At 46.8% G+C, this 24,576-nt stretch overlaps 7 protein-coding genes across 7 annotated transcripts; 6 read left to right on the top strand and 1 right to left on the bottom strand.

The window, feature by feature from the left end:
- Positions 1 to 4,943: 4,943 nt before the first annotated feature.
- On the top strand, positions 4,944 to 6,502 carry BO85DRAFT_463075 (Zn(II)2Cys6 transcription factor; the record flags this gene model as incomplete). The annotated part of the gene is made up of 2 exons (XM_025661897.1): positions 4,944 to 5,032; positions 5,086 to 6,502. 2 exons carry the CDS (start codon positions 4,944 to 4,946, stop codon positions 6,500 to 6,502), a joined length of 1,506 nt encoding a protein of 501 aa, XP_025511296.1.
- Positions 6,503 to 7,576: 1,074 nt separating this feature from the next.
- BO85DRAFT_453165 (alkyl/aryl-sulfatase) lies at positions 7,577 to 10,019 on the top strand. Its single transcript, XM_025660998.1, has one exon. It carries the CDS (start codon positions 7,910 to 7,912, stop codon positions 9,824 to 9,826), a length of 1,917 nt encoding a protein of 638 aa, XP_025511295.1. The 5' UTR covers positions 7,577 to 7,909; the 3' UTR covers positions 9,827 to 10,019.
- Positions 10,020 to 10,461: 442 nt separating this feature from the next.
- On the bottom strand, positions 10,462 to 12,764 carry BO85DRAFT_504652 (ankyrin repeat domain-containing protein; the record flags this gene model as incomplete). The annotated part of the gene is made up of 3 exons (XM_025664308.1): positions 10,462 to 11,393; positions 11,439 to 12,587; positions 12,740 to 12,764. 3 exons carry the CDS (start codon positions 12,762 to 12,764, stop codon positions 10,462 to 10,464), a joined length of 2,106 nt encoding a protein of 701 aa, XP_025511294.1.
- Positions 12,765 to 13,133: 369 nt separating this feature from the next.
- On the top strand, positions 13,134 to 14,704 carry BO85DRAFT_453164 (isopenicillin N synthase family dioxygenase). Its single transcript, XM_025660997.1, has 6 exons — positions 13,134 to 13,343; positions 13,399 to 13,506; positions 13,559 to 13,984; positions 14,049 to 14,185; positions 14,245 to 14,416; positions 14,482 to 14,704. Exons 1-6 carry the CDS (start codon positions 13,194 to 13,196, stop codon positions 14,548 to 14,550), a joined length of 1,062 nt encoding a protein of 353 aa, XP_025511293.1. The 5' UTR covers positions 13,134 to 13,193; the 3' UTR covers positions 14,551 to 14,704.
- Positions 14,705 to 15,597: 893 nt separating this feature from the next.
- Positions 15,598 to 16,712, top strand: BO85DRAFT_381590 (putative cAMP receptor-like protein; the record flags this gene model as incomplete). Its single annotated transcript, XM_025656428.1, has 6 exons — positions 15,598 to 15,687; positions 15,741 to 15,783; positions 15,834 to 15,977; positions 16,025 to 16,210; positions 16,263 to 16,501; positions 16,557 to 16,712. The coding sequence occupies 6 exons, from the start codon at positions 15,598 to 15,600 to the stop codon at positions 16,710 to 16,712; spliced, it is 858 nt and encodes a 285-aa protein (XP_025511292.1).
- A 717-nt stretch (positions 16,713 to 17,429) lies between these two features.
- BO85DRAFT_504650 (uncharacterized protein) lies at positions 17,430 to 17,834 on the top strand (the record flags this gene model as incomplete). Its single annotated transcript, XM_025664307.1, has 1 exon — positions 17,430 to 17,834. A coding segment is annotated over one exon (222 nt), but the record flags the coding sequence as incomplete, so codon positions are not given.
- A 360-nt stretch (positions 17,835 to 18,194) lies between these two features.
- On the top strand, positions 18,195 to 24,412 carry BO85DRAFT_523650 (NACHT domain protein; the record flags this gene model as incomplete). Its single annotated transcript, XM_025665372.1, has 3 exons — positions 18,195 to 18,545; positions 18,607 to 23,625; positions 23,673 to 24,412. The coding sequence occupies 3 exons, from the start codon at positions 18,195 to 18,197 to the stop codon at positions 24,306 to 24,308; spliced, it is 6,006 nt and encodes a 2,001-aa protein (XP_025511290.1). The 3' UTR covers positions 24,309 to 24,412.
- Between the last annotated feature and the right edge of the window lie 164 nt (positions 24,413 to 24,576).

The raw sequence follows: 24,576 nt of genomic DNA, 5'->3' as shown, positions 1-24,576 counted from the left end.
AAAAGTAATATTATAGATTTTTGCTAGTTAACCTGCTAGTAAGATAAGCTTATTAAATAAAAAGTACTGATAAAAATAATACTTAAATAATTAGAAATTCTTATTAAAAAAATTCTGGATTACTTTTATAATATCTAGAATAGACTTATATCACATGATTACCTATTACTAGATCTACTATTAAAAATATATTCAAAATATATTAGAATCTCAGAGTTATGATTAGATTGACCACTAATCTATCTTAGATAATATATAATATAGTATATGGAGAATAGAATATATAAAGATATTTATTTATATACTTAGTTAGTTCTATTCTTTGTACTTAATCTATATTATTTTTAAATAATTTATCTTTAGAAGCTTAATAATACAATACTTATCTATATTTATTTATAGATAATTATATAATATTATCTGGTCTTACTTCTCTTTTCTTATTTAAGACTAGTTACCTTAAATAGATTATTAATCTGATACTATCTTGATCTAGTTCAATAGTATATATACCAGTGAAGCTAAGCTAACAGGAACAGGGAAGTGATCCTAGGGTTTGACAATTTTATTCTTGCTCTGATTAATTCTATGACTATTATTGAAATTAATAATTTTATAAGAAATCTCCGGATCAGGAAGATTTGAAAAAAACTAATAATTAGATATATTTTTTCTTTCTTTATATTATTTATTAATAGTAAATAAATTAATAATAATATTTCTTCCTCCCAGCACTATATAATTTTTATTAAATATTTTATTATTAAAAATATCAGTACATATATTAGTTGAAATAGTTTCAGTTAAGATTATAGATATTTAACAAGAATAAATAAATAATTATTAACTAGTATAGCTAAAAAGAATTAAGCCTGGTTATAAATTAATTATAATTTAAATATATATATATAATCTTCTTATTGACAAGATGCTAATATTTTTAAAATTATAGATTAAAAAAGGATTTTTAATCTCTGTCCTGATAAAGAAACCTATAAAAATAGAAAATCTATTTCTTTAAAACTAGTATAAAAAAAGATAAAAGATAATTAAGAAAGTCTTTTATAAGATTTCTAATATTTTTAATAATAAAATCTGTTTAATTTATTTATTTTAAGATAATTCTAAGATACAGGCCCTGTTAAGTAATTTGCAGTAGAAGATATTTTTGTTAAATAAAAAATTAATTATATAATATACAGAATCTTTTTAATAGATATATATTACTGTTATTTTATATTATATTTATATTAATTACCAGATATACTATTCAGAGCTCAGTATTAAAGAATAAATAAAGTTAGTTAATATTTTTATTATTGAACTAGATAAATATATAGTATTAATATATAGTTATTATATTAATTTAGCTAGCTTAAATCTCCAGTATCTATTCTAGAATAATTATTATTTTAATACTTCAACCTCGCAGACCATGAAAGATTAAGTAATTAATTATATTTTTTATATTAGTTAGAACTATACTATCAAAATCTATGAATATATAATAAGAAATAATTTTAATATTTTAGTTTTTATTAAGAACTTGGCTAAAGCTGTACCTGATCTTATTATTATTCTTAATTAAAATATTCTCAGAGATTATATTAAATAAAAAATGTAAAGAAAATTGAAAATATTAATAAAATATTAAATATGAATTTAGATATATAAATAAAAAACTAGAATAAAATAATTTCTAAAATATAATATTATTCTTTAAATAAGATCTCAGAAGTTTATATCTTTTTTTTAGAACTGATACAGACATTTATAAGTTTAATAAGAAATGAAAAGGCGAATCTTTAAGAACTATCTGATATTAATATTAAATAGTTATAAAGATTCAAGAATGAGCAGGGAAAGGAGAGTAAAAAAAATAAAAAAAAATAAAAAGAAGAAAAGTAAAGAGAAAGAAAGTAAAAAGAAAAAAAGTAAAAAGAAGAAAGATAGAAAGAAGAAAAATAAAAAGAAGAAAACTAAAAAGAAGAAAAATAAAAAAAAGAATAAAGATAATAATAAGAATAAAGATAATATTAAGAAAATGGCTGATATCTGATGATGAATATAGTTAATAATAAAATTTTAATAATAATATAGACTAGAAACCATAATAATAATTAACTAATTCTTGATTAAATAATTTATTTTTATTTAAAGTCTTGAGGAAGGCTTTTACAGGACTTTTATAAATTTACTATTAATATCTTGGAGAAGCTTTATATTAATATATATTTCTAGTTTTTATTATTATATTTTTATACTTATATATTATTCTGTATTTAGTATTTTAAACTTTTTCTGATATAATTAGTACTAATTAAATAAGTTATCTTTAGATTATTAGAGCAGGTCAGGTTTTTAATCTAAAGAATCTAATCTAAATCTTAGCAGGTTAAGTCAACAAATCAGAATCTAAATTAAATTCTTAGTAAGTCAGGTTAATTAATTATAATCCAAGTAATGGGTCAGGTTAATTAATCATGATCTGACCCGTGGGTCAGGTCCAAAAATTTTTAGAGAACCTATCCAAGAACCCGACCCGACCCAACAACCCGACCCAATGACCCGACCCAATCCAACACTATATACAGAAATAATAAGATATAATTTATTATTTATATAGATAATTCTGTTATTACTGGCCTTAAACAAGCAGATCTAATTTTAATAAAGTATTATTTTAATAAAGTATTCAGATTTAAAAAATTAGATAAACTGAAGATTCTGTTTAATTATAATATTTTATATAATTATAAAGCAGGTACTATCTTGCTCAGGTAATTTATTTATATAAAAAGATATTTTATTACTGCAGGTATATAATTATACTTAAATATTATTATATTTATAATATTTATTTATATTAAGGCAGATCACACTGTAATATTAATTAAGAAGATTAATATTAATAAATATTAAAATTTCATAAGAAGATTAAACTAATTAATTATTAAAATAAAATTTAATCTGTATTATACTATATTTTATTTATAAATATATATATATATATTTTAACTGCAGCGGATGCAAAGGCCCTAAAATATATATATAAATATTTATATAATATTACCTCCTACGGGATCACCCTGGTAGTTAATTATATTAAAAAAATTAAGATTTATATAAATATTATTCACGCTGATTATAAAGATAATAAATTAATAAAAAAATATATTATCTTTTATATAAACAGATTTATTATTTAATTATTAAATAAATAAATTATTATTATACCCTTTTCTACTATTACAGAATACTGCGTGTATAATACTGCTGTTAAAAATATTTTATATATTAAAAAATTAACACAGATATTTAACTTTAAAATATTAAATAATAATAAGATACTTCTATTCAGTAATACTACTAATTTATTATAAAAATTTTCAATTACAGTATCTATACACGATCCACTAGATAGTTAAATAACTATTATTTATTTATAATAGATCTTATTAAAATAAATATTATATTAATTTAATATATTATAAGTACTAGTAACCCGGCAGACAGTCTTACCAAACTATTAAATCAGAAAAAGTTCTATAATTTCTAGATTCTACTAAAAATAATCTTATTAATTACCCCCCCACAGCATCCAGGAAATGATGCTTAATATATAAAAGATTATCTATTTAGAAAATATTTATAATTTTATTTAGTATCTCTCCACATGCTCCTTCGCCTAGAAAGCTGTATTGAGATATTTATATAGGCTAGTTATATACTGTACTCAGACTGTCTATAAAGCATTTCTTCTAGTTACTTTATTTTACTCTTCTAGATAGCTCAATTCAACTCACTCTTTTGCTTCTGTTTTCATTTGTTGGTTTTCACTTTCATTATTACTTTCGTTGCTGCTTCCGTAGAGCGCTCCTCAAGAAGGTATATCGCCCCTGCCATGGGGGAGACACCCTGTACTAGTGCTTACCAGCGCTACCCCGCACATGAAGCTTCCGGATTACGCGATTTGGTTGTACAGAACGAGTTAGGAATGAGATATGAGACTTGCCATGGTGCATGATTCAGTTTAGTCATGTGGCACGGATTTGGAATCAATTACACATACACATGAGACGCGGTGGCTGTTTGATCTGCGTGGTTATTTTAAGCAGTGTGTCTGGAGTATTGTGTTTTATATTCAATTTTCAGCCCGGTCAGGTGATCTCGATGGGATTTCTTTCGTACTAATACTTCTCCTCTCTCTAGTATCCCTCGAACTATCCAATCGTTACAGGGCAAAAGAAATCGTTGACATCATCAATTAGTAGTTCGAATAATCCTCCATTTATAGAGCTGTCACTCGCTTGTCATTGTCTTGTATGTCCTCTTCCGATTTTCTAGCATGTTGTCGTCTGAGTCTGTTTAAAGCCAGCCTTGGTAGCTCTAAATAGCTTATCATATCAACCCTTCTAATACAGCTTTAGTGCTGAACCTGAAATTGAGTGAATAGCGATAAAATCGGATTTAGATGAGATTTCGACAGCGCATCCCCACAAATGCAGCATGCTTTCGGACTTGGATGGATCGCCAAGGCCCGTGGGTCTGGCGTGCTTATTAACCTCAATGCGGGTTGTTCTTGAATGCTTAGACAAATCGTCAGACCAGTCAAGCATTCCGAATGACTCTTAAGTCGAAAAATGGTGCTTGCAACTCAGGGCTCTCTTTAGTGAGGCTCCTGATCGCGTTGACAGGGGATGTTGGGGGCTGAAACTTACACTTCCATATTCTTCTCTGTCTCCCGGTGAGTGATGCGCTAAACTCGAAGGATGACTACTTATTATGAGATATCTCTCACACGGCGCCAGGATTGGCTCAGTATCCTAGTTAAACGCTAGTCGCGTTTTCTTCTCGTATTAGCGTGGCGGCGGCTCCTTTCTTACAAATATGCCACACCATAACTTAGCATGCTTTGCGTCCGCCCGATGATTTCGTTCACAATGCCTGGAGAACTGATCGTGCGAACGGAAAGTGCTCAGCGACGCAGAAAGCCTGGGAAGAGATCTCGAACGGGATGCCGAACCTGCCGGTGAGTTTCATGACCTCACTCCATGGATAGTCCATGGCTGACCGCGAGATTAGGGTACGGCGCATAAAATGCGACGAGGCACCGGGGTCCTGTAGGAATTGCACTTCTACAGGCCGAGCCTGCGACGGATACGATCTGCACCGATTCCCCATCAAGCGGGAATTGTGTCTCCCGACCCTAGGGATGGGCGTTGGAGGAATCATGACTTCCGATGAGAAACGAGGTTTTTCGTACTTTCAATACCGCCTTGTCCCTGACCTTGTGGGCTTTTTTGACTCCTGGCTCTGGCAGAAGCTGGTCCTGCAGATGTGTCATTCCGATCCAGCGGTATGCCATGCTGTCAACATGGTGAGCGCAATTCACCAAGATGCTGAGGAAAGAGGCATGCGACTAGCTGGGGAGGATTTGCAGAACCCAAAACACCGATTTGCACTTGAGCAGGCTGCCCGATCTTTCGCACATTTGCAAAAGCGCCGGGCCTCTCCCGACCCGCAGTTGCGCGAGGTTGTGCTAGTGTGCTGCCTTCTTTTCGTCATGGCAGAGCTGCTGTTGGGAGAATTCGCCAGAGCCTTCATACACCTACGTAGTGGCACACAAATTCTCGAGGAGTCGCTACGCCTTGGGATACCAGTGATTCCTTGTCTTTCTGAAACACTCCGCGTCTTGAATTCCCAGTCGTCACATGTCGGAGACTTTGAGTCAGAATCAGGCATTCAAGGCGAGGCGGAGAATGAACGTGATATTGAGACTTTCGACGGCTTTGAAAGTCTGAAGGTAGCGCGACAATGCTTTCAGCGAGTCATGTATAGGGTGATCCCGTTCATTGCCACGGCTTGGAGACTTCCACAAACAGAGATACTAGCGAACTACGAAACGCTTTGGGCCAAACGACAGAGGCTGTTATCCTCGCTGGAGCACCTTGCAGAGCGGTTTGAACTGTTTTACCAACGAGAATATGCCACTCTTAACGCGAAAGAGCAAATAGGGGCGGATATCGTGAGGCTCCAATTGGTTGCCAAGACAATCGTACTGAAAACGTGCCTGCTCGACGAGTATGACTACAGATTGCTCACCCTTGAATATAGCAATCTGTTATCAGGATACGAAAAATTCATGGACAGGTTTCCCTGTCGCCCCACTATCACACTGGATTACGGACTAAGCTTTGGGCTATTTGCTGTGGCATCGAAATGTCCAGACCTTGGCATCCGTCTTCGAGCCGTTGATGCCTTGCGCAGGTGGCCGCATTACGAGGGCATGATCAATTCCAACGCCGGGGCAGGAATAGCGGTGGAGGCGATCAAATTGGAGTTGCATAAGATGCAGAAGGATGATGCGGAGCGCGTGTCTTCGATAGATCGGGATCCTGACGTAAGCTTTTGGGAAATGATCAGAAGAACGCAGAATGGGACGCAGTGGCCGGCTGTACGCGATGTAGAGCTGCGAGTGAAGGAGACTCGACGGTTGTGAGATTACCAGAGTGGTCGGGTGGTTTCACATGTTCACTTAGTATTTAGCGGATCTTCATGATGAACTTAGGTTCTGAAAACACAGTATATAGGTCATGGTAGTATAGTCTAGCAGGAGTATCTACAAAATGAAAGCATGCCGTCTAATACGTGGGTTGGTTACGGATACACAGCAGATCAAATCCGCATCTATTCTTCTCTCGGGTTGGATTTCCGAGGTGGATGGGACGTGTGCTCACCTGTCGAGCTGGTCCATTTCAGCCATCTTTTCTTCTCGTTGATGCTGAAGGCTTGCTAGATGGGTTGATTTGGCTTGAATAGATGTTGTTGATGGATATTCTGGTGTGTCTGGTTTACAAGAGTGAAACCGGGGAGAGTGGCCCTATTCAAGTCGGAGGCTTAAGGACTTTTTCGCCTCCCACATGCCACTAGTATCCTGTATGATCAAGAAGAAAAAGAAAGCTGAAGATCCAGCTGACCGGTGCGGCAATTTACCGGCGTCATTATGAGATGCGATTGTGTAACAGGTAAAAGTTTGTGCGAGGTTTGGGGACGCAATTACGATCCTGGGACCACGCTGGCGTCCCTATCTAGTGGCGAAACCGGAGTCGCATTGGTATATCGACTATGATTTACCACCTACTAGAATCCATCATCTCATCAACGTGATCTGAATTGCTTTTTCTTTCGGAGATCGTGCAGGTTTTCATCTAGCAGGACTATGCTATGACACACAAGATCCAGCCAATTGGTTGACTGGAAGGGGGGGAACCCTTGCTGTCATCCCAACGATGTATGAATTTTATACTATTCGGGGCGAACCTTCATGTCGGATGGGTGCAGATCTACACAGCTGAGCACAGCCAATATGAGCTGGTGCAGGACCCTGATCATCGTGGCTTCGTCCATTCGATCGCGTAAAAGAGGGGGTGTTCTTGGCGTACATGAAGGGTTACATGGCCAGGTGTATCTCCACCTCAGCTGAAGTCCGAGCTGAAAAGTTGACCGAAGCTCATGCAGGCTAATTAAATGACGGCGTTGGACCCTGGTCCAAGTAGTCAAATGTTGTTGGCCAGTCAGATCGGAGGGAAGCCTATTCCATCTACTTCTTCCAATCTATCTTCAATCTATTCGACATCCTGGTATACGAGCCATGGTTACATTGACACAGCGACAGCATCGTTAAGGATCTAGATTGTCAAAAGTTGATGTCGTCAATGTCTGTATGTGCGCCGTTTTGGCAATACGAAATGAGGGGAAATTCGCCTCCCGGAGAGATAAATAAGGCTCGATGGAGCCGTGGTATCAATCTCTCCATCAACGACAACAACAGCAGCAATCTCAGAGCATCAATCTTATTACTTGAATTCAACTCAGGTGCTTCGAGCTCATTAGTTTGATTTTCATCATGACACAGTCGATAATCAAGTCCGAGGAGTCGAACCCTCCAAGCCTACACATCGTCAAGCAGTGGAAGGAGGTCAAAGAGAGTCTGCCCTTCGATGACACTCAAGACTTTGTGAACGCTAAACGGGGCTGGAGAGGTAGTCTCGGTGACCCCAACCAGGTCATTGATGCTCAGGGCAATGTGGTGTGGAACAACGATGCCTACGACTTTTTGAAGGACGACGCCCCATACTCGGCCAACCCAAGTCTGTGGCGCCAGTCGCAACTGACTCGCATGAATGGACTGTACCATGTCGCCGGACCCATTTACCAAGTGCGGGGGCTTGATCTCTCCAACACGACCATTATCGAGGGCGATGAGGGCATCATTGTCATCGACCCCCTCACTTCGCAAGAGACCGGCGCTGCTGCACTCGCTCTCTACCAGAAGCACCGTGGCACTGACCGAGCCGTCAAGGCTGTCATCTACACCCACTCTCACGTTGACCACTTCGGCGGTGTCAAAGGCTTCGTCAGTGAAGACGATGTCGAGAAAAATGAGATCAAGATCATTGCCCCCGAGGGTTTCCTAGAGCATGCTGTGTCCGAGAACGTCTACACCGGTACCTCAATGAGTCGCCGCGCTGCGTACATGTACGGTGCTGCCCTCGATCAAGGACCAAGGGGCCAGATTGGCGCTGGACTTGGACAGACTACCTCAACCGGCGTCGTCACCCTCATCGCACCCAACATGACCGTCAGACGCACGGGCGAAAAGAGAACCGTCGATGGCATCGAGATGGAGTTCCAGATGGCACCTAACACTGAAGCGCCCTCTGAAATGCTCATCTGGTTCCCCGGCCTTAACGCACTCTGCGCCGCTGAGGACGCCACACACACCTTCCACAACATCTTGACCCTGCGTGGTGCGGTGGTCCGTGACCCTCACTCCTGGGCCAAGTACCTCACAGAGACCATCGACCGATACGGCAGCCAAGCCGAGGTCGTCTTCGCCCAGCACCACTGGCCAACCTGGGGCAACGACAACATCCTGAAGTTCCTCACCTACCAGCGCGATCTGTACGCATACGCGCATGACCAGACCCTCCGCCTCCTGAACCAGGGATACAACGGCCCCGAGATCGCCGAAATGCTCACCTTGCCCCCGGCTCTAGATCAATCTTGGTATTGCCGTGGCTACTACGGCTCTCTAAGCCACAACGTCAAAGCCATCTACCAGCGCTATGTCGGGTGGTTCGACGGCAACCCAGCCCACTTGTGGGAACACACCCCCGTCGACAAGGCCAACCGATACGTGGATCTCATCGGCGAGGACAAGGTTCTCGAAGAGGGTACCAAAGCATACCTAAAAGGCGACTACCGCTGGGCAGCTGAGCTTCTAAGTCACGCCGTTTTCAATAACCCGGACAACGAGAAAGCCTGCAAGAAACTAGCAGATGTGTACGAACAGCTCGGATACGGTTCTGAAAATGGTACCTGGAGGAACTTCTACACTTCCGGAACGACCGAGCTGCGCTATGGCAATTTCGGCACGCCTACGCAGTCAGCTGCGGCCGATGTGCTGGGTCAGCTAACCCCGGATATGGTCCTTGATACTCTCGCTATCAAGATTAATGGGCCCGAGGCGTGGGATAAGAAGGTGCTTATAGATCTTGTTGTTTCGGATCAAGATAATAAGACGTACCATTCCTGGCTGTCTAACGGGGCTCTAGTCTACAGCACTGCTGACCAGTCGAACGCTGCTCAGGTCACTCTGACTGGTACGGCTAAGCAGTTGACTGCGCTGGCTGTATATGGACCTGATCATGATGCTTTGGTGAATGCTGGTATTGTGATTGATGGGGATACTACTGCGCTGGATACTCTTGCGTCGTTGCTTGATCCGGGTGATCCGAACTTCAACATTGTTAAGCCTTAGGTGGTAGGACTAGCTTACAGAGGACTGGTTAAAGAGGCCGGTCCAGTCGTTGTTATAGTAGTCTAAGTCAATTATTTCCTTGACTTCTTGGATTCATATGGTTTCTCAGGATAAGCAACCTCTGTTAGTACTGTCTAGGTACGATTGTTATCAAGTATCTGAATATAGTTACAACGTTGAGTTTATAGTGGGCATCACACATAGTCTTGAGGATACTAGTCGCAAGTACGCTTCGTTTCTACCAACTTCGACCATTGTGTATTACTATACTATAATTTTACCTTTCCTAACTAGTTTTATTCCCTGTTATTTCTAGATATTTCCCCCAACGGCCGTGATCAGTAGCATAAACATATCCCCTCTGAGATAGTAACACCTTATTACTGGTTTTGTGCCGCTAGGCATGTTCATGCTCCCTTGAGCTATTAATCGAGTCGTGACCCTTATGGTGGCTATGTGCTTGATTAGTAGATACTGAGAAAGATGGAGAGCACTAGTGCGTGGGATCCGGCTGAATGCAGCATGTGCATATAGTCTCTATACCATTGAAAAGCCCCTTGACGTAAAGAATATTAGTAGTCCTACCTGAAGAAGAAACAAATGCGGCCGTGACAGTGTACTGTATTTTTATCAAATTATCTAAGTACAGGATACCGCACCCTCCACGAATACCGTTTTATCATCTTGACTCCCTCCCAATCCCAGCGGTCACGCGCATCGAGCTCAGCGTACTTAAAGAGCCATTCCACCGCTATCCACGGCTCACGCCGGGCCTCCATCTCCTGGAATATCATTTCATCCAACACAGAGCTCACACCAACACAAACTGCAGTAGTGGATGTATAAGGATTGTATCGCTCGGAAGGGCTGCGCGGTGGCAGGAGATGGGCGCCGCGATCGACCAGCATGCGCAGGCGGACGCGGCCGGTGTCGTTATCCGTATGCAGATTGTAGTGATAGGCAACGTGTGCCAATGCTGTCTTACGGTCAATGCGTTCGTGGATGCGTTTGTTTATGTCCAGGCCGTGTTGAAGCAGCAGATCGATGGTTTCGGCGGCGTCTACATCGGATGCAGCTGTACATGCTGCTTCAGCGATCAAGTTGACAGTGGGCGACAAATGGGCCACCGAAAAGCCTCTGTCTAGCAGCCACTGAAGTGTTTCAATCTTCCCCGTAGAAGCCGCGATTACGAGGGCCTGCTCGCATGCGGTTTTGTTCAAGTGTTCTGGGAAGATGTAGCTATTCCATCTCCCCGTCCGGACGAGCAGATCGAGAACAGCCGCTCCCCCTCGGATGGCTTGGTGAAGGAAATTGGCCAGACCCATATGACACGGCGGATCAATTTCCTTATCGATCAGCATCTGGACTAGTGCAGTGCGACCTGATGCCAGAACGATGGCGGGTAAAGTATCACCTGGGCGGTCTACGGCGATAGGATCGGCCCCAGCGGCAAGCAGGTGACGGAATATGCCCTCGAAGGGGATGGCATGTCTCAATGCTGGATAACCGTCCTGTGCATCCTGGTCATTGGGGTCTGCCCCAGCGCTAAGTAGCATGGAGACCATGGCTTCCGAGCCCTGCTTAATGGCCTCGATTTAGGGCTTCCGCATACGCATCCCTCCCGGCGATGGAGATGCCTCTGCACCGTGAGCGAGGAGCACCTGGACCACCTCGGTGTGACCTCGAACTACAGCCCAGCAAAGAGCAGTCGGAAGATCGTCCCAAATGAACACTTGGCCACATCTAGAATTTGGGTCGTACCCATGGCACTCAAGTAGCTGCCGAACCAGAGCTGTATTCCCGCGCGCCGCGGCTACACACAGCAGCGCAGCCTTGTTTGCGGGTTCAACGGTGCTAGCTAGGTAATCCCATCGTTCAAAGAGAAGATCAACTATGATGTCACACTTCAAGAGTGTGTTTGACGTAAGAGGACACATCGTAGCATTATGGGACGACGGCGATTCTGAGCCTTGGCAGCGGGTTAACTGGTCCATCACGCCTGCATCGAGCAGACCTCGAACACATTCGAAGCGACTCAGGCGCGCTGCCCAACACAAGGCGGAGCATCCATCCGGTACCGTGGAAATAGTAGGATCGGCTCCCCGTTGAAGCAGGAACCGCATGACCTCAAGGTGTCCCCCGCGCGCAGATAGTACGAGGGGAGTCCAACTTTCATGATCCCGGGCGTGGATGTTTGCTCCGGCATCGACCAGCCACTGCACAATGGCTAAATGTCCCCCCGCAGCAGCTTCCATAAGGGGTGTTCGTCCGTCCGAGTCGGCAGGGTAATCGACATGGTACGGCCGCGGCAGATGATCCATGAAGAAGCGGGCCAGGGCTTCATGGCCATGTACGGCGGCCAGTAACAACAGACTTCCAGGACTTTTGTCATAGGCCTCATGGCGCGGATTGAGCCACCTACGTGTGTGACGGATGTCGACTCCGCCCTGATCATACAGATACCGGACAATGGCTTCATCGCCCTCTATCACCGCCAACGCCATGGGTCGCCAGAGAGTGTCCGGATCACACTCGTTCGCCGAGGCACCAGCCTCCAGAGACTTCTGCACAGTCGCGAGGCATCTGTGCTCGATTCCCCAGGCTAATGCAGAGCTGTTATTATGATGTACATTATGTCGATACAGCATGGGATTCACGGCGCGGTAGAAGTTCCGATGAGTGCGAGCGAGGGCATTGATATGATTTGCACATTCAAGGTAGCCCACAATCTGTTCGATGAGCTCAACTGGGAGACGCAAAGCTGTCCTAGTAGTTATTGAAAAGATCATTATGGGGAATACCGATGGACAATGCTGTGTTTAATCGTTTGATGATTGGGGATGTGGCAGAAGATTTGGGGAAATTTGGATAGATTGGGATTATGTCCACTCCAAAGTGGGGCTAGATTCCTACCACAAATAGTATCTCGCGAATGCATCATAAAAAGACTTAGAGAAGGTTGGCAGGTATGGTTGAGATACTGGCATAGGAGAACTTGGTGGAGTGGATGCTCTTTGTCCCTTCATGTATCGTGGTATCGGCGTACATAATATAGCCAAGGTAACAGTCTCATTCAACCATGATAACTCTACATCACGACCTATAATTTAGACAGCGCCCATGTCAGTACACAGGTTTGGATGAGTAGGATTTCATGTGCAGAGGAACAAACTATACGTGAGAGACAATGAGCGATCTTATCATGCCCCATGACCGATAAGCGGACTTTCCGTGCGGGGTGATAACCGATGGTCCCCTGCCGAGATGAGATAGCATTGCTGCCTTCCACTTAACATGAAGGAGAATCTTTCAACATTAATTCCTCTATTGTCCTGCTGGAAGACGCTACATAATTAAGCAATAAACAATGTCGGTTACCAACGCAAGTCCCGGGAATTTCGATCACATCCCTATCATCGACCTCTCGGCATTAAGGAGTCCCGTGCTGAAGGAGCGCCAACAGCTGGCAAAGGAGATCTTCACTGCCTGTACGCAGGTCGGATTCTTCTACATCAAGGTATACTGCTTCGCTAGAAGATTGGAGGAAGGCAAAGTACCTGAGTATAATACAGAATCATGGAATAGCTGAGGACGTCATCACTTCCCTCCACGACATGGCGCGCCAGTTCTTCACTCTGTCGCAGAAGCAAAAGATGGATTATTATATTGGAAGGTCAAGGGTGGCATTCCACATCTCGTCTCTGAACGACAATCTACTGATCCTCGATTTAGAAATTTCGCGGTTTCATGCCACTCTACTCAGAGCAGCCCACTGACACGGATCTCGGGTCCGCCCCCAAGCCAGACCCTACCTCACCCGGCGCCTTTTCCGAATCCTTCGATATTGGTTATGAAGTGGCAGCCGACCCTCTGAAGAGTCAACATGATGCCCTTCCTCCAGACACGTATGATCTGTATGGGGATAACCAGTGGCCTGAGGAGGATGTCCTTCCTGGGTTCCGCGAAGTCTATCTTCGATACTTTGCTGAGGCGATGACCTTATCTCGGGCGCTGATACGAATCTTTGCGCTAGCACTGGATTTACCCGAAGACTTCTTCGACCCGATGGTCAAGAACCCCGGGGCTACATCGAGGATGTTGCATTATCCACCGCAGCCGGTTGCGGGCGAGGTGAAAGTCGGACTTGGAGAACACACGGTAAGTTAATGCCCGAAAAGACGAAGCGAGGTGCGTACTGAATGGGACAATACCTGTTCTTCAGGACTATGAATGTTTCACTATACTCTCACAAGATCGAGTCCCGGCTTTGCAGGTTCTCAATGCTCGACAGGAATGGATCCTGGCGCCGCCCATTCCTGGCACCTTAGTAGTGAACATCTCGGACTGCCTGTCCATCTGGTATGCAGTGCTGTCTTTTGTAAATTCCAACATGTTGCAGGGTGTAATTATGTGTACAGGACCAATAAAAAGTTTAAATCGACCATCCATCGCGTCACCAACCTGACCGGACAGGAGCGATATACCATCCCCTTCTTCTTTGGTGTGGACTATGACACCACTGTGGCGGTGCTGCCGAGCTGCATTACCGAGGATAGTCCTGCGTGCAAGAAGCCGTTCAAAGCGGGGGAGGTAAGACGAATTGCATGCTTCACGTTCTTCCTTCTCAAGGAACAGGCTAATTTGGTACGTCATAGTGGGTGCGCCACCAATTGACTACGGCCTATGTTGGATACGAGCCAGAGCCGCCGACCCAAGGGAACTAAGACCATTGTGCTGGGACCAAGAGGGGCTGGAGAAGATGCATTGTGCAGATCCCCTAGCTGGGCATCTTGCACGACATACATAGTGGCTAAAGATCATTCTATCATCACAGCTCTTTGAACCAGCTCCAAAATGGCTACTCTGCATTTTAGAGTATGATTTCTTCTTCATCAGTGGACAAATGCAGTATTAGAGCGGTTCACATTCTGTCATCAATAGGCAACATTGCATGGGTGTTTCAGCCCAACCCCTATCGTATTCTCAGAATGTGACAATGCACCATTGAGAAGGTCATTGGGTAGAAAAAAGACCTCAAACTTGGGCGATTGCTCAGCCTCATCGTGATAGCCGACGCTGATGATCGTTGAGGGAAAAGCAAATATACAACGCCAAAGCAATATCTGCAATCTTGCAGCTGGATTGGCTGATCGAGTGAACCGGCACGATAAGGGAGCATCCGTGCTTCAGGCTACCCCTGGATTAGAGATTCACTTGGTTGCCGTATCTCGCGCCATCGATCTTGGGGAAGCCTCGAGTTGAGCCATACAACACATACTAAGGCTGGACATTCATGTGCAGAACAGCCAAAAGAATCATTAAGCAATGCCCACTCAAGCAACCGAGACACAACATGGATTCATTGTGTTTCCATCCCGTTGGGATCACATCTAGTGAAAGTCTATCACACTGTACACTCGATCTTCCCGATCCTATACTTGGAATACTGGTGCGCGATCTTCGCACTAAGTATACGCAACGACCACCTGCCCAAGCACGCGGTCCATATTTGCTTTTTCTAACCACCTCTTTGGGAGCACGGCCGATCTCCACGGCATCTCTGGGAGTGGGATGGCCAACTCCGCGGGCGCTTGAAGTTCACGATACGAGGTGCCCGATAGTAATTGTGATATCTACATTGCAGTGTCCCACCTTTTTCATGAAAATTTGATCTTCTTTCTTCTCTTAGAACAGATGCTGCAGTATGTAACACAAGTGACTTGATATCTTCACTGCTGATGGAGCACGCTGCGCTCTCCGCACCCATACAGATGGAATCAGAGGAGGTTCTCTCGCAAATTATCCTCGTCGTTTCGGTTGTTTCCATGGTAGGGTCAGGGTGGATCATTATCAGCTTTCTTGTGAGTATTGTACCAAGGCGCCTGCCTGCCTGTCTGTTTCTGACGCGCATCAGTTTATACCCAGTCTGCGCACTTTCCGTCATCAATTGATTTTAGGTGCCGTCTTTCCGTGGATAATGCAATCTAATTGCCACTGACGGATTCAGGTCTCGGGATCAGTGAATTTCTCGCCGCAAGCAATGTCGTCGTCCCAGCTGGTCTGAATACCTCGGGCATCGAGATATGGAACCCTTCCCTCAAGACATTCTGCAGCTTCAGTGGACTCATGGCTCAGACATTTCTGGTGCAGAGTAAGACTCGATATATTCATTCCCGACGGTAACATACTAACGGTTAGTACTCCTAGCCGACTATTGGATTCTTTCGATTGCAATTTGCACGCACCTCATACTGATGGACTATGTCCACGCTGCCTCGTGGGTCCAGAACCATAAAGCCGCCCTCTGGTGCATCCCATGGGGTCTCTCAATTCTATGGGCAGTGCTTGGCCTTGTCATCGTCGGATATGGGTATGCAGGTGGCTGTATGTCCCCTTTAGCTCTATGGTCTTGAGACGCACGATTGATAGAGGTCAGGGTGCTGGTTCACCAGTGATCGTGTCCGACTTTTCGTGAACTTCATTCCACGATGGACTATCATCCTTGTCATCCTGTGCATTTACACCCGAATATGCGTCTTCCTCTACCGGTCTCATAAAGCCCTCTCGAGCGACCAGGAAGTCACTCTGCAGACGCCGCATCCACACCAATGGCAGCTCCTGGATATCGATGACGGGCCTAGCCACACTTCTCATTCGTCAATTCCGCTTAAGAAGGTTAGTCACTTGAGTATCGGTGTTTCCGGTCTTAAGCCGATGACCGAATAATTAGGTGTCACTCCAGATGATGGTATATCCGACCGTATATGCAATGATCTGGATCATCCCCACTTCCGTGCGCATCTATCAAGGGATGACAGGAAAGCGAGCTCCACTGGCACTGGAGATTCTAGAAAAGGTGATCGAAGAAAACGACGGCCTTCTTTGAACTCTATTAATGGAGGTCTAGATCTGCATTATGTCACAGGGCCTTGTTGATGCAATTATTTACGGTAAGCGATATAAGCAGTTAGTCTCCTTGCACAGCGCTGACTGAAATTGCAAGGGTTTAATGAACGTTCCTGGAGTGGCTGGAGGGACTGGCTGCATGGCCTAGGACGATGATGAACTCAATGGGGTGACGACGGTGACATAACCACTTGCAGCTTTCGTTGTTTGATGACTATAGGTTTCTGTAGTAAGGTAAATGATCTACGGCGTGGATAGCCCTGGCACCTGTTCCGACGAATCATGCATGTTTCCAGTCAAGCTTCCCACGACATGTTCGGGTTTGATCACCATCTGTCCCAATCATATCTGTGAGGGCCTTGCAGTAGATAGGCGATCCAAGGGCTGTCCTCACTACTGGGCTGGGGTCTACCGTGGAACCACCACTGTTGATGGCCGGCTCAGTTTGCCGGGCATTTCCGAGGCAAGGATGAGATCCATCATCCTGGGCCAGATCATTCTAAGAGCCCATCACCAGTAGATCTGCCAGTATATTCCCGACACAGTCCGGAAGGAGAATGATTTGCTTGGTTTCTTAGGTAAATAGGGTAGTAGTAGTGTGCTGCAATAATAACCACACAAAGATGAAGACGGGAATCTGGCCAGCTTGATTGCACAATTGTGAGTATTGTGAAAGATCCATATATTTAAAAGAATATTTGGAACTTTTGATCTGTCAACAGATTCGTGGGGATCGACTCGATGGCTGACCAACTGGTGGGGAGACGGAGAGCCCGTGACTCCGGGCCGCTTTCGTCTCAGCGCGCTCTCTGCCGCCATGACGACTGTAACCCTGACTGCGATACTCACCTCCCGTTTTCCCTATCGGCATCCCCGTCGTAGCAGCAGCTACGGGCACGTTTCACAAACAATGTCATGATCGGTCTGTTCCAGTTTATATAACTTCAAATCTTCTAAGACATCGTAACTTCACCTGTCGAGTCATTGTTGAGCCCGCACGCAAACAATCCCCTTAACGTTCATGATGTCATTGACTTTCACATTTCTCCATGACGCATCCTAACCACAGTTTCGAGTCAACAATGAGGCTCATGACACCACGACTACGCCAATTTCACGTGGGCTGATCGATGGCTATTGGCAGCGCGCCCAGGATGGGCTTCTCCCCTGCGCGATCAACCGCCTGCAGTAGACTCGCTCATCGTCCCGAACCACGGTCGCGTCGTACTCAATTCCTCGAGTTTGACCTTACGGATATGAGGCAGACAAGCAATCCGGAGGGGAAGAAGCCCATGATGTCAGCATTGCTCAGGGTTCGGACTACAGCGTTGGTCCTCGCATCATCGATCCTTGCGGAGGAATCGGAAACTCATATAGCGTCCAGCAACCACGTTCACTGAGAACCCAATTGCTCAATGCTATGCTTCCTACCATATTCAACCTCGACTGAAATGATACAGCAATGGCTTCCACTCGTGCTAAGGGAACCCTTGCTGTCAATGGGGGCACAGCATCTCTCCCAATCCTGCGGGAGACGGTAAACACCGTCTCTCAGGAGTGCCCGACTCGTCTCGGGCTTACCGCAAATGAAATCCAGGCTAAATCACCCACCCTGGATGTCTTCTTTGACACTATTGCTGCCGAAAGACTTCGGCGTATGCCCCCAGACGGGAGTCGCCTTGATGGAGCTTTGCGGCGTGCCTCTCGGCTGGCCGTTGCCGTCGGCTCCCTTCGGGACTCGGTCTACAGCTTCATGGACGGGGCTGAGGAAGCCACCAAGCTGATTTGGGGAACCAACCTCCTCTTTCTCGAGGTAAGCCTTTTGGTCTTTGGTGCAAAGTATCGCCGTTCGGATCGCTGACATGAGTCCGTAGATGGGAATTGATCATATCGATATCCTGGAGAGTCTGTATGGCCGCTACGGTCGTGTCACACTGGGCATCTCCCTGTTGCTTCAGCAAGAGACTTTCTTCCCGGTTTCACGGCCCCTTCAGCAGCAGGTTGCGGAAATCTATGCCCATCTGCTGGAGCTCGTTGTTCATGTCACCTCGGAATATCGTCAGGCTACACGGACCCAGCATTGGCAGACGATGACTTCTGCCGTGGATGCCGCGTTCTTCCGCTATACAAATCGGTTCATAACCCACTGGCGGCAGATTTTTGCCCATGTCCTCGAGTCTGGTACAGCCAAGCAGCATACTACCGTCGACTTGCCTGCTATCTACCAGTTCCTGGAGCTTCAGGACCGTCCGCTCCAGATGCTGCTCGAAGGTCATAGCCACTCCCTGGCTGACGGCTCATTCACCTGGTTCGAGCCCCATTTGACCACGTTTGCCATGGGAAGACGTAGCATGATGATGATCCGGGGCAACCCGGGCTGTGGAAAGAGTGCTTTGGCTCAGTGGACCGTTGAAAGGCTTCAAGCCTCCTCGGAGTATGATATCTGGAACGTCATCCCCATCGTCATCCGGTCGGACGTCCCAATCTCGACACTGACGCTCAGTATCCTCAAGGGGATTCTGATCCAGATGCTTGATCATTGTGTGAGCAGTCGCAAGACCCAGGACGCCATCCTCGCAGCTGTTACCGGTGCTATGGAATTGGCCACATCCGGCGCTTCCGATCCCCAGGTGGAAGGCCAGCTATGGACAGCCATCAGGACCGCAGTCCAGTCCAACCTCCACTTCATGCTAGTGGTCGATGGGTTCGATCAAATGAAACATGCGGAGACCACTGTCAGCGCGTTCCTCGGCTTGCTTCAGGATACCGTCGCGAACACCCCCTCGAAGCTGATCATCTTCAGCCGGCCAATGTCGACTGACCTGCTACCTATTAAGGAGACAACCAGTACGCACCAGATTGCAATGAACACAGCCACGACTCACCAGGATCTTCAAGAAGCCGTGACAGATATCATGCTTTCGGACTCCTCTTTCTCGGGACTAGAGCCATCCCAGCGTGAGTCCCTGACTACGTCTATTGTCAACCGCTCCCAAGGATGCTTCGTGTGGGCACAGCTTGCCGCTGAGGCAGTGCGCCACCAGACCACCTACAATGAAATGACAACAGCTGTCCACAGAATGCCTAACACGTTGGGTGATCTCATTGACTACCACCTGCGCAATATCAACCTCAACCGTCTTGGTACGCAGAGCCTACTTGCTTGGTTAGTAGCTAGTGAGCGACCACTGCGCATCCCTGAGGTTGAGCAACTGTTGTCTGTTGATCTGAAGTCCCTTAAGGTTTCGACTCGTCCACCAAATGTAGAGCGTGATGTCTTCCAGCCTCTTGGGCGGCTGATCTCCGTGCGTGATGGCTTCGTTTCTTTCCGCCATCCCATGGTCCGCGAGCACCTCCAGGCTAGAGCCCAGATGCGCCAGGAGCTTCCATTCTCTCTGGCGGATGCACACTACGATCTCTTGATCCGCTGCCTGGCGTGGGTGCGTCGCTCGGTATCCGACGAGATCTCTGTCTCCTGGGACAAAATGAGTGTGGAGGTCCGCGACCGCTACCTGGACGCCTATGTGCTTCTTGAATATACCGCCCGGTACTGGCTTTCCCACATGCTGTCTTCGCCGATGGCTTCCTCCGACCGCGAGCTCTCATTCCCGTCTGCCTTCCGGCGCGCTCTGCCCGACACTGTGTTGTTCGCCCAGCTGGAGCTTACCAACCGTGAGTCGCAGTTCAGTCGGTCAAGTATTGTTGAACTGTATCGATTGGCGGTTGGAGTCCGCCGTGTCGTGCTCGGAAGCGATTCCCCGGCTGTCCTACAGAGTCTGATCCTTAGTGCTCGGGCGTCTGAGAAGGCGCGTACCTCCTGGGCTAATGATCATCTCTACCAGGCTTGGACGGTGAGCCGAAGTCAGCTGGGAACAAGCAGCACAATCACCCAGGAGCTGGAGCAGATGCTCGTCTCCTCGCCGGCCGCTGGTCGCCTGACCAGTGGAGGAGGCAAGTCTGTCACATTGAGAGAAATGACGATGACCGGCTGGGGCAAGTCCGACATCAGCTTCCCCCAGCGGCTCCAGTATCTTGATCGCCTCGTTAACATGTATCGAGAGAACAACCAGAATGATGAGGCATATAACGTTTCCAAGGACTTTTACCGCCAGACTGTGAAGACCTACGGTGCTCACTCGTCGGAGACCATGCAAGCCGCTGAATTCCTCACGAAGAACTTCGATATCGCACCTTCCGACGAGCTAGCTTTGGAATTGGCCAGCATCAAGTATGAAAACATGCTTCGTTCCATGGATGCGACCGACCCGCGCCGGGTGACTTACTCTCTCTACCTGGCTCAGCTATATGAGCAAAATGGTCAAGTGTCCAAATCCGAGACCGTGCTGTCCCGACTCTGGACAGGACTGTCGGCACGTGAGGCTGATTCCAAAACATCCTGGGACCAGAAGACCAAGGTTGCTTTCTACTACTCGCAATTCCTGCGTCGTCGGGGTCAATCTGACCGGGCCACGTCCATCCTCCGCGAACTTTCAGCCGATCTGGAAGCTGAGGGTGGCGTCAAGTCTCCAGAAATGCTTAAACGTGCCGAGGAGTTGCGGGGTGAAGCGCGGGAGATGAATCTGACCGATATGGACCGCGCACTCGCACTGGAGATATGGAAGTACTACCAGTCATCTGGTCAAGTGTACTCATCTCAAGCAGTGTCCTTGGCGGAGACACTTACCGAGGGTATGATCCCCAGCCAAGATGCTACTACAGCCGAAACCGAATACATTATGGCGGGAATGTCTCCCGAAGACCGGGAGCTTCTGCCCGGGTGGATAGACAGCCTGGCCTCTGCAGGAGATACCCGCAACATGAAGTCCATCATGATGCTTTGTCACCAGTTGTCTACTCAATGTATTCGGGAGGAAGAGTGGCGTAAGGGTTCAGACTATTCCTGGGCTGTGCTGAAGCATGCCTGGCCTGACGTCGAGGATGTCCAAACGAAGGCCAAGTTCTCTTCTGATCTGTCCCCGTTGATGTCTAGTCTTGCCCTTGACTACGCCTACTGTATTTTCCGTCGCTTGGATGTTAAGAGAGCCACCATTGTCTACGGCAACGCGTTCAAGGCTTCGATTACCGCAGACCAAGTTGCGGTGCCCGCTGTTACTACAGTGACGAAGACCGTGGTTGAGTTCTACGAGACCACATTCCAGTTTGACAAGGCGTTGATCCTCCTGCGACAGGTGAGCGAGTTCTTTGCCTCGCGCCTAGGTGCGCACGACAAGCACACGCTGGACAGCCGCTATTATGAGGCCGACCTGGCCTTGCGTCTGGACCGGCGTGCGGAGGCCGAAGATAGCTACCGTCATATCTACAAGGCTTGCGTTCGTGAGGGCAGGATCTCCTCGTCTGGTGTTCGTGCGGCTGTGGCTCTAGCCAACCTTTACGAGCAAGACAAGAAATGGGATGCTGCGCTCGACGTTTATCGTCATCTCTGGCCGACCTTGGTGCACTTCGATGAAAAGGACGGCTACGACCGTGCTTTGCAGGAAGGATTGCTTCCTAAGACCTATGCTGGGTACATGGCCATCCTCGAGAGTACATCTGGTCAAGCGGGCTACGAGGAGCGTTACCAGGTTGCATCACAGCACCAGCAGCTGTGCCGTAAGCTGTATGGAGCGACTAGTCACCGTACCCGAGATGCAACCATGTATCTCGCGGCGCTCTGCGCTAGCAGCGACCGGCATACCAGCGAGGCTATTGACCTGTACCGACAGGTGCTAAAGACCAGCGACTGGGTGTCTGCCACGGAGGCGTCACGCTCTCTGCCTGACATGACACAGCCGCTACCCATGGACATCAAGCATCGCATGGCCCAGCTTCACTTGCGCAACAAGGATACGTCGCAACAAGCTCGCGCGTTGTACATCGAGGAGTTGGCACTCTCCAAGCAGCAGCAGGGTCTCTCCGCGCCCACCACGCTCATGTGGCTACGTGAAATCGCTCGCTTGTACTCTCTGCAGGACAACATTGAGTCCCGTCGGAAAGGTGCCGACCTGCTCAATGAACATGTTGATGAGGTCGTCCACGTTACCGCCAATCAAGACGCCCTGATATATCGCGCCCGCCGGCTGGCAGAGATTTACCTGGAGTGTGGATATAATACCGAGGGCTGGGCGCTTATCGACAGTCTGCACCAGCAAGTCATCCACGACACCCCCGCGGCACAGCGAAAGAATCTCGAAGAGTACCGACCGGCAGTGTTTGTAGCATCTTTCGAGGAGGTCTTTGGCCGCACACGCAGCTCGAGCCAGATTCTGGACGACTTGTCTCGTGAAGGCGAGGTGTACAACGTCTTCCAGCAGAGCCTGGCTGGTCATGATCTCATGCCCACCCTTGCAGCTGGCGAGAAATTGCATCGCTTGCAGACGGAACAGAAGCGCAGCACAGCAGCACAGAGCACCCAGAACAAGCTGTACGACTTCTTCTGCAATACGCTTTCTGTTTCGCAGTCAGCCCGCAAGAAGGATGCTGTGTATCAGTTCTATTCCTTGTGTCGGCGCGAGTCATTGCGTGATGACTACAATCTCAACATTATCACCCAGACCACCAGCATGGTTCGGGATCTCTGCAACCAGTCGAGATTCCAAGAAGCCACTGATGTGACTAGTGTGTTCCATTCGTTCGTCCATTTGACCGATGGATTGCGCTCAACGGAGAGCATCTTCATTGCCATCAAGCTGTGCTTGTACCTCTGCGGTTACCAGGTGAACAAGTGCACTGAGACTACCACGGCCAATGCAATGTCCCTGGAGTCGAAGACCCTTCTCCAGGAAGTCATGAACAACGCACGTGATATCCCTATGGAGTTCTCGGAACTTCCATTCGAGGAGCTCAACGATCTGGTGACAGTGCTGGGAGAACACGAGATGTTCCAAGATCTCGAGGTAGGTTCCCATCCCCAATTCATACGGTCTCCCTTCTAACAGAACAGGTTATTCTCACCGACCTCTGGACCTCCCGGATTGTCCAGAAAACCTGGACGCTGCCCGCAGTTGTCTGGATTGGTCGACGCCTGGTCGAGACCCGGTTCTGCCGCGGCCATGTCACGGCCGCCACGACACTGGGCAAGGACATTTGCTACAACCTGCGCCAAGTCTGGGGTAACTCTGACCCCGTCACTCTCGAAATGAACAAGCTGCTCTCCGGACTGTACACGGCGTCCGGGAACAACCTCGCTGCGGCTGCTCTGCATGAGACAGCCCTGGCAGAGCTGCTGAACGATGAGACCGAAGACCAGTCAGCTGCCATCAACGCCGTCACTCAACACCTGGAGCTGTTGCAGCGGGCACAGGCTCGTCTGGCCAAGGAAGGGCAAAGTGCAGCCATCGATGCGTCGGCGGCTCAGGAGCGCGTGCAGCAGATTGCAACCAAGTTTGGCTTGTCATCGGCCAAGCTGGAGCAGCCGTCCACGGCGGATGATTCACTTGGCATGTGGGAACGCCCCCGGCGGTTCAGCTTGGATGTCGAAGAGGCAGCCAAGCACTCAAACCATCTGCGTCAATCTAGTGGGTCTGCATTGCTGACGGGCAATGCGGGTGCGAAGAGGCTTTCGATTACGGCTTTGTAAGGGGATGAACTAGCAGATTGAAAACCAGATTGCCAGTTTTTGTAATTAGGTGTTGGGGTGTTAATAGTGTTATAGTAATGTAATAATACTGTTTCTTCTGTTAATCTTACTACCAAGATGGATCTCGTAAGTTTCCTAAAGGACATTCTATGAGTCTTCTATATAAGTAATTCTGGAAAATCAAACAAAAGAGTGAAAGGTACTATCCTATGCTTCTAGTCTGTTTGTTGTTGAGATTAATAGATGACAAGGCGTCTAATGACATGGA

Source organism: Aspergillus piperis, assembly GCF_003184755.1.
Source record: "Aspergillus piperis CBS 112811 unplaced genomic scaffold BO85scaffold_24, whole genome shotgun sequence".
Lineage (NCBI taxonomy): Eukaryota > Fungi > Ascomycota > Eurotiomycetes > Eurotiales > Aspergillaceae > Aspergillus > Aspergillus piperis.
The sequence above is the reverse complement of the archived record's forward strand: the minus strand, read 5'-3'. Positions and strand labels throughout refer to the sequence as shown.

Excerpts from the sequence above, each read along its gene's own strand:
- BO85DRAFT_453165 (XM_025660998.1), top strand. The coding sequence starts at position 7,910 with ATGACACAGTCGATAATCAAGTCCGAGGAGTCGAACCCTCCAAGCCTA.
- BO85DRAFT_453164 (XM_025660997.1), top strand. The coding sequence starts at position 13,194 with ATGTCGGTTACCAACGCAAGTCCCGGGAATTTCGATCACATCCCTATC. Across the intron at positions 13,507-13,558 it reads ATTATATTGGAAGGTCAAGG|AAATTTCGCGGTTTCATGCC; the intron begins GTGGCATTCCAC and ends TCCTCGATTTAG. Across the intron at positions 14,417-14,481 it reads AGCCGTTCAAAGCGGGGGAG|TGGGTGCGCCACCAATTGAC; the intron begins GTAAGACGAATT and ends GGTACGTCATAG.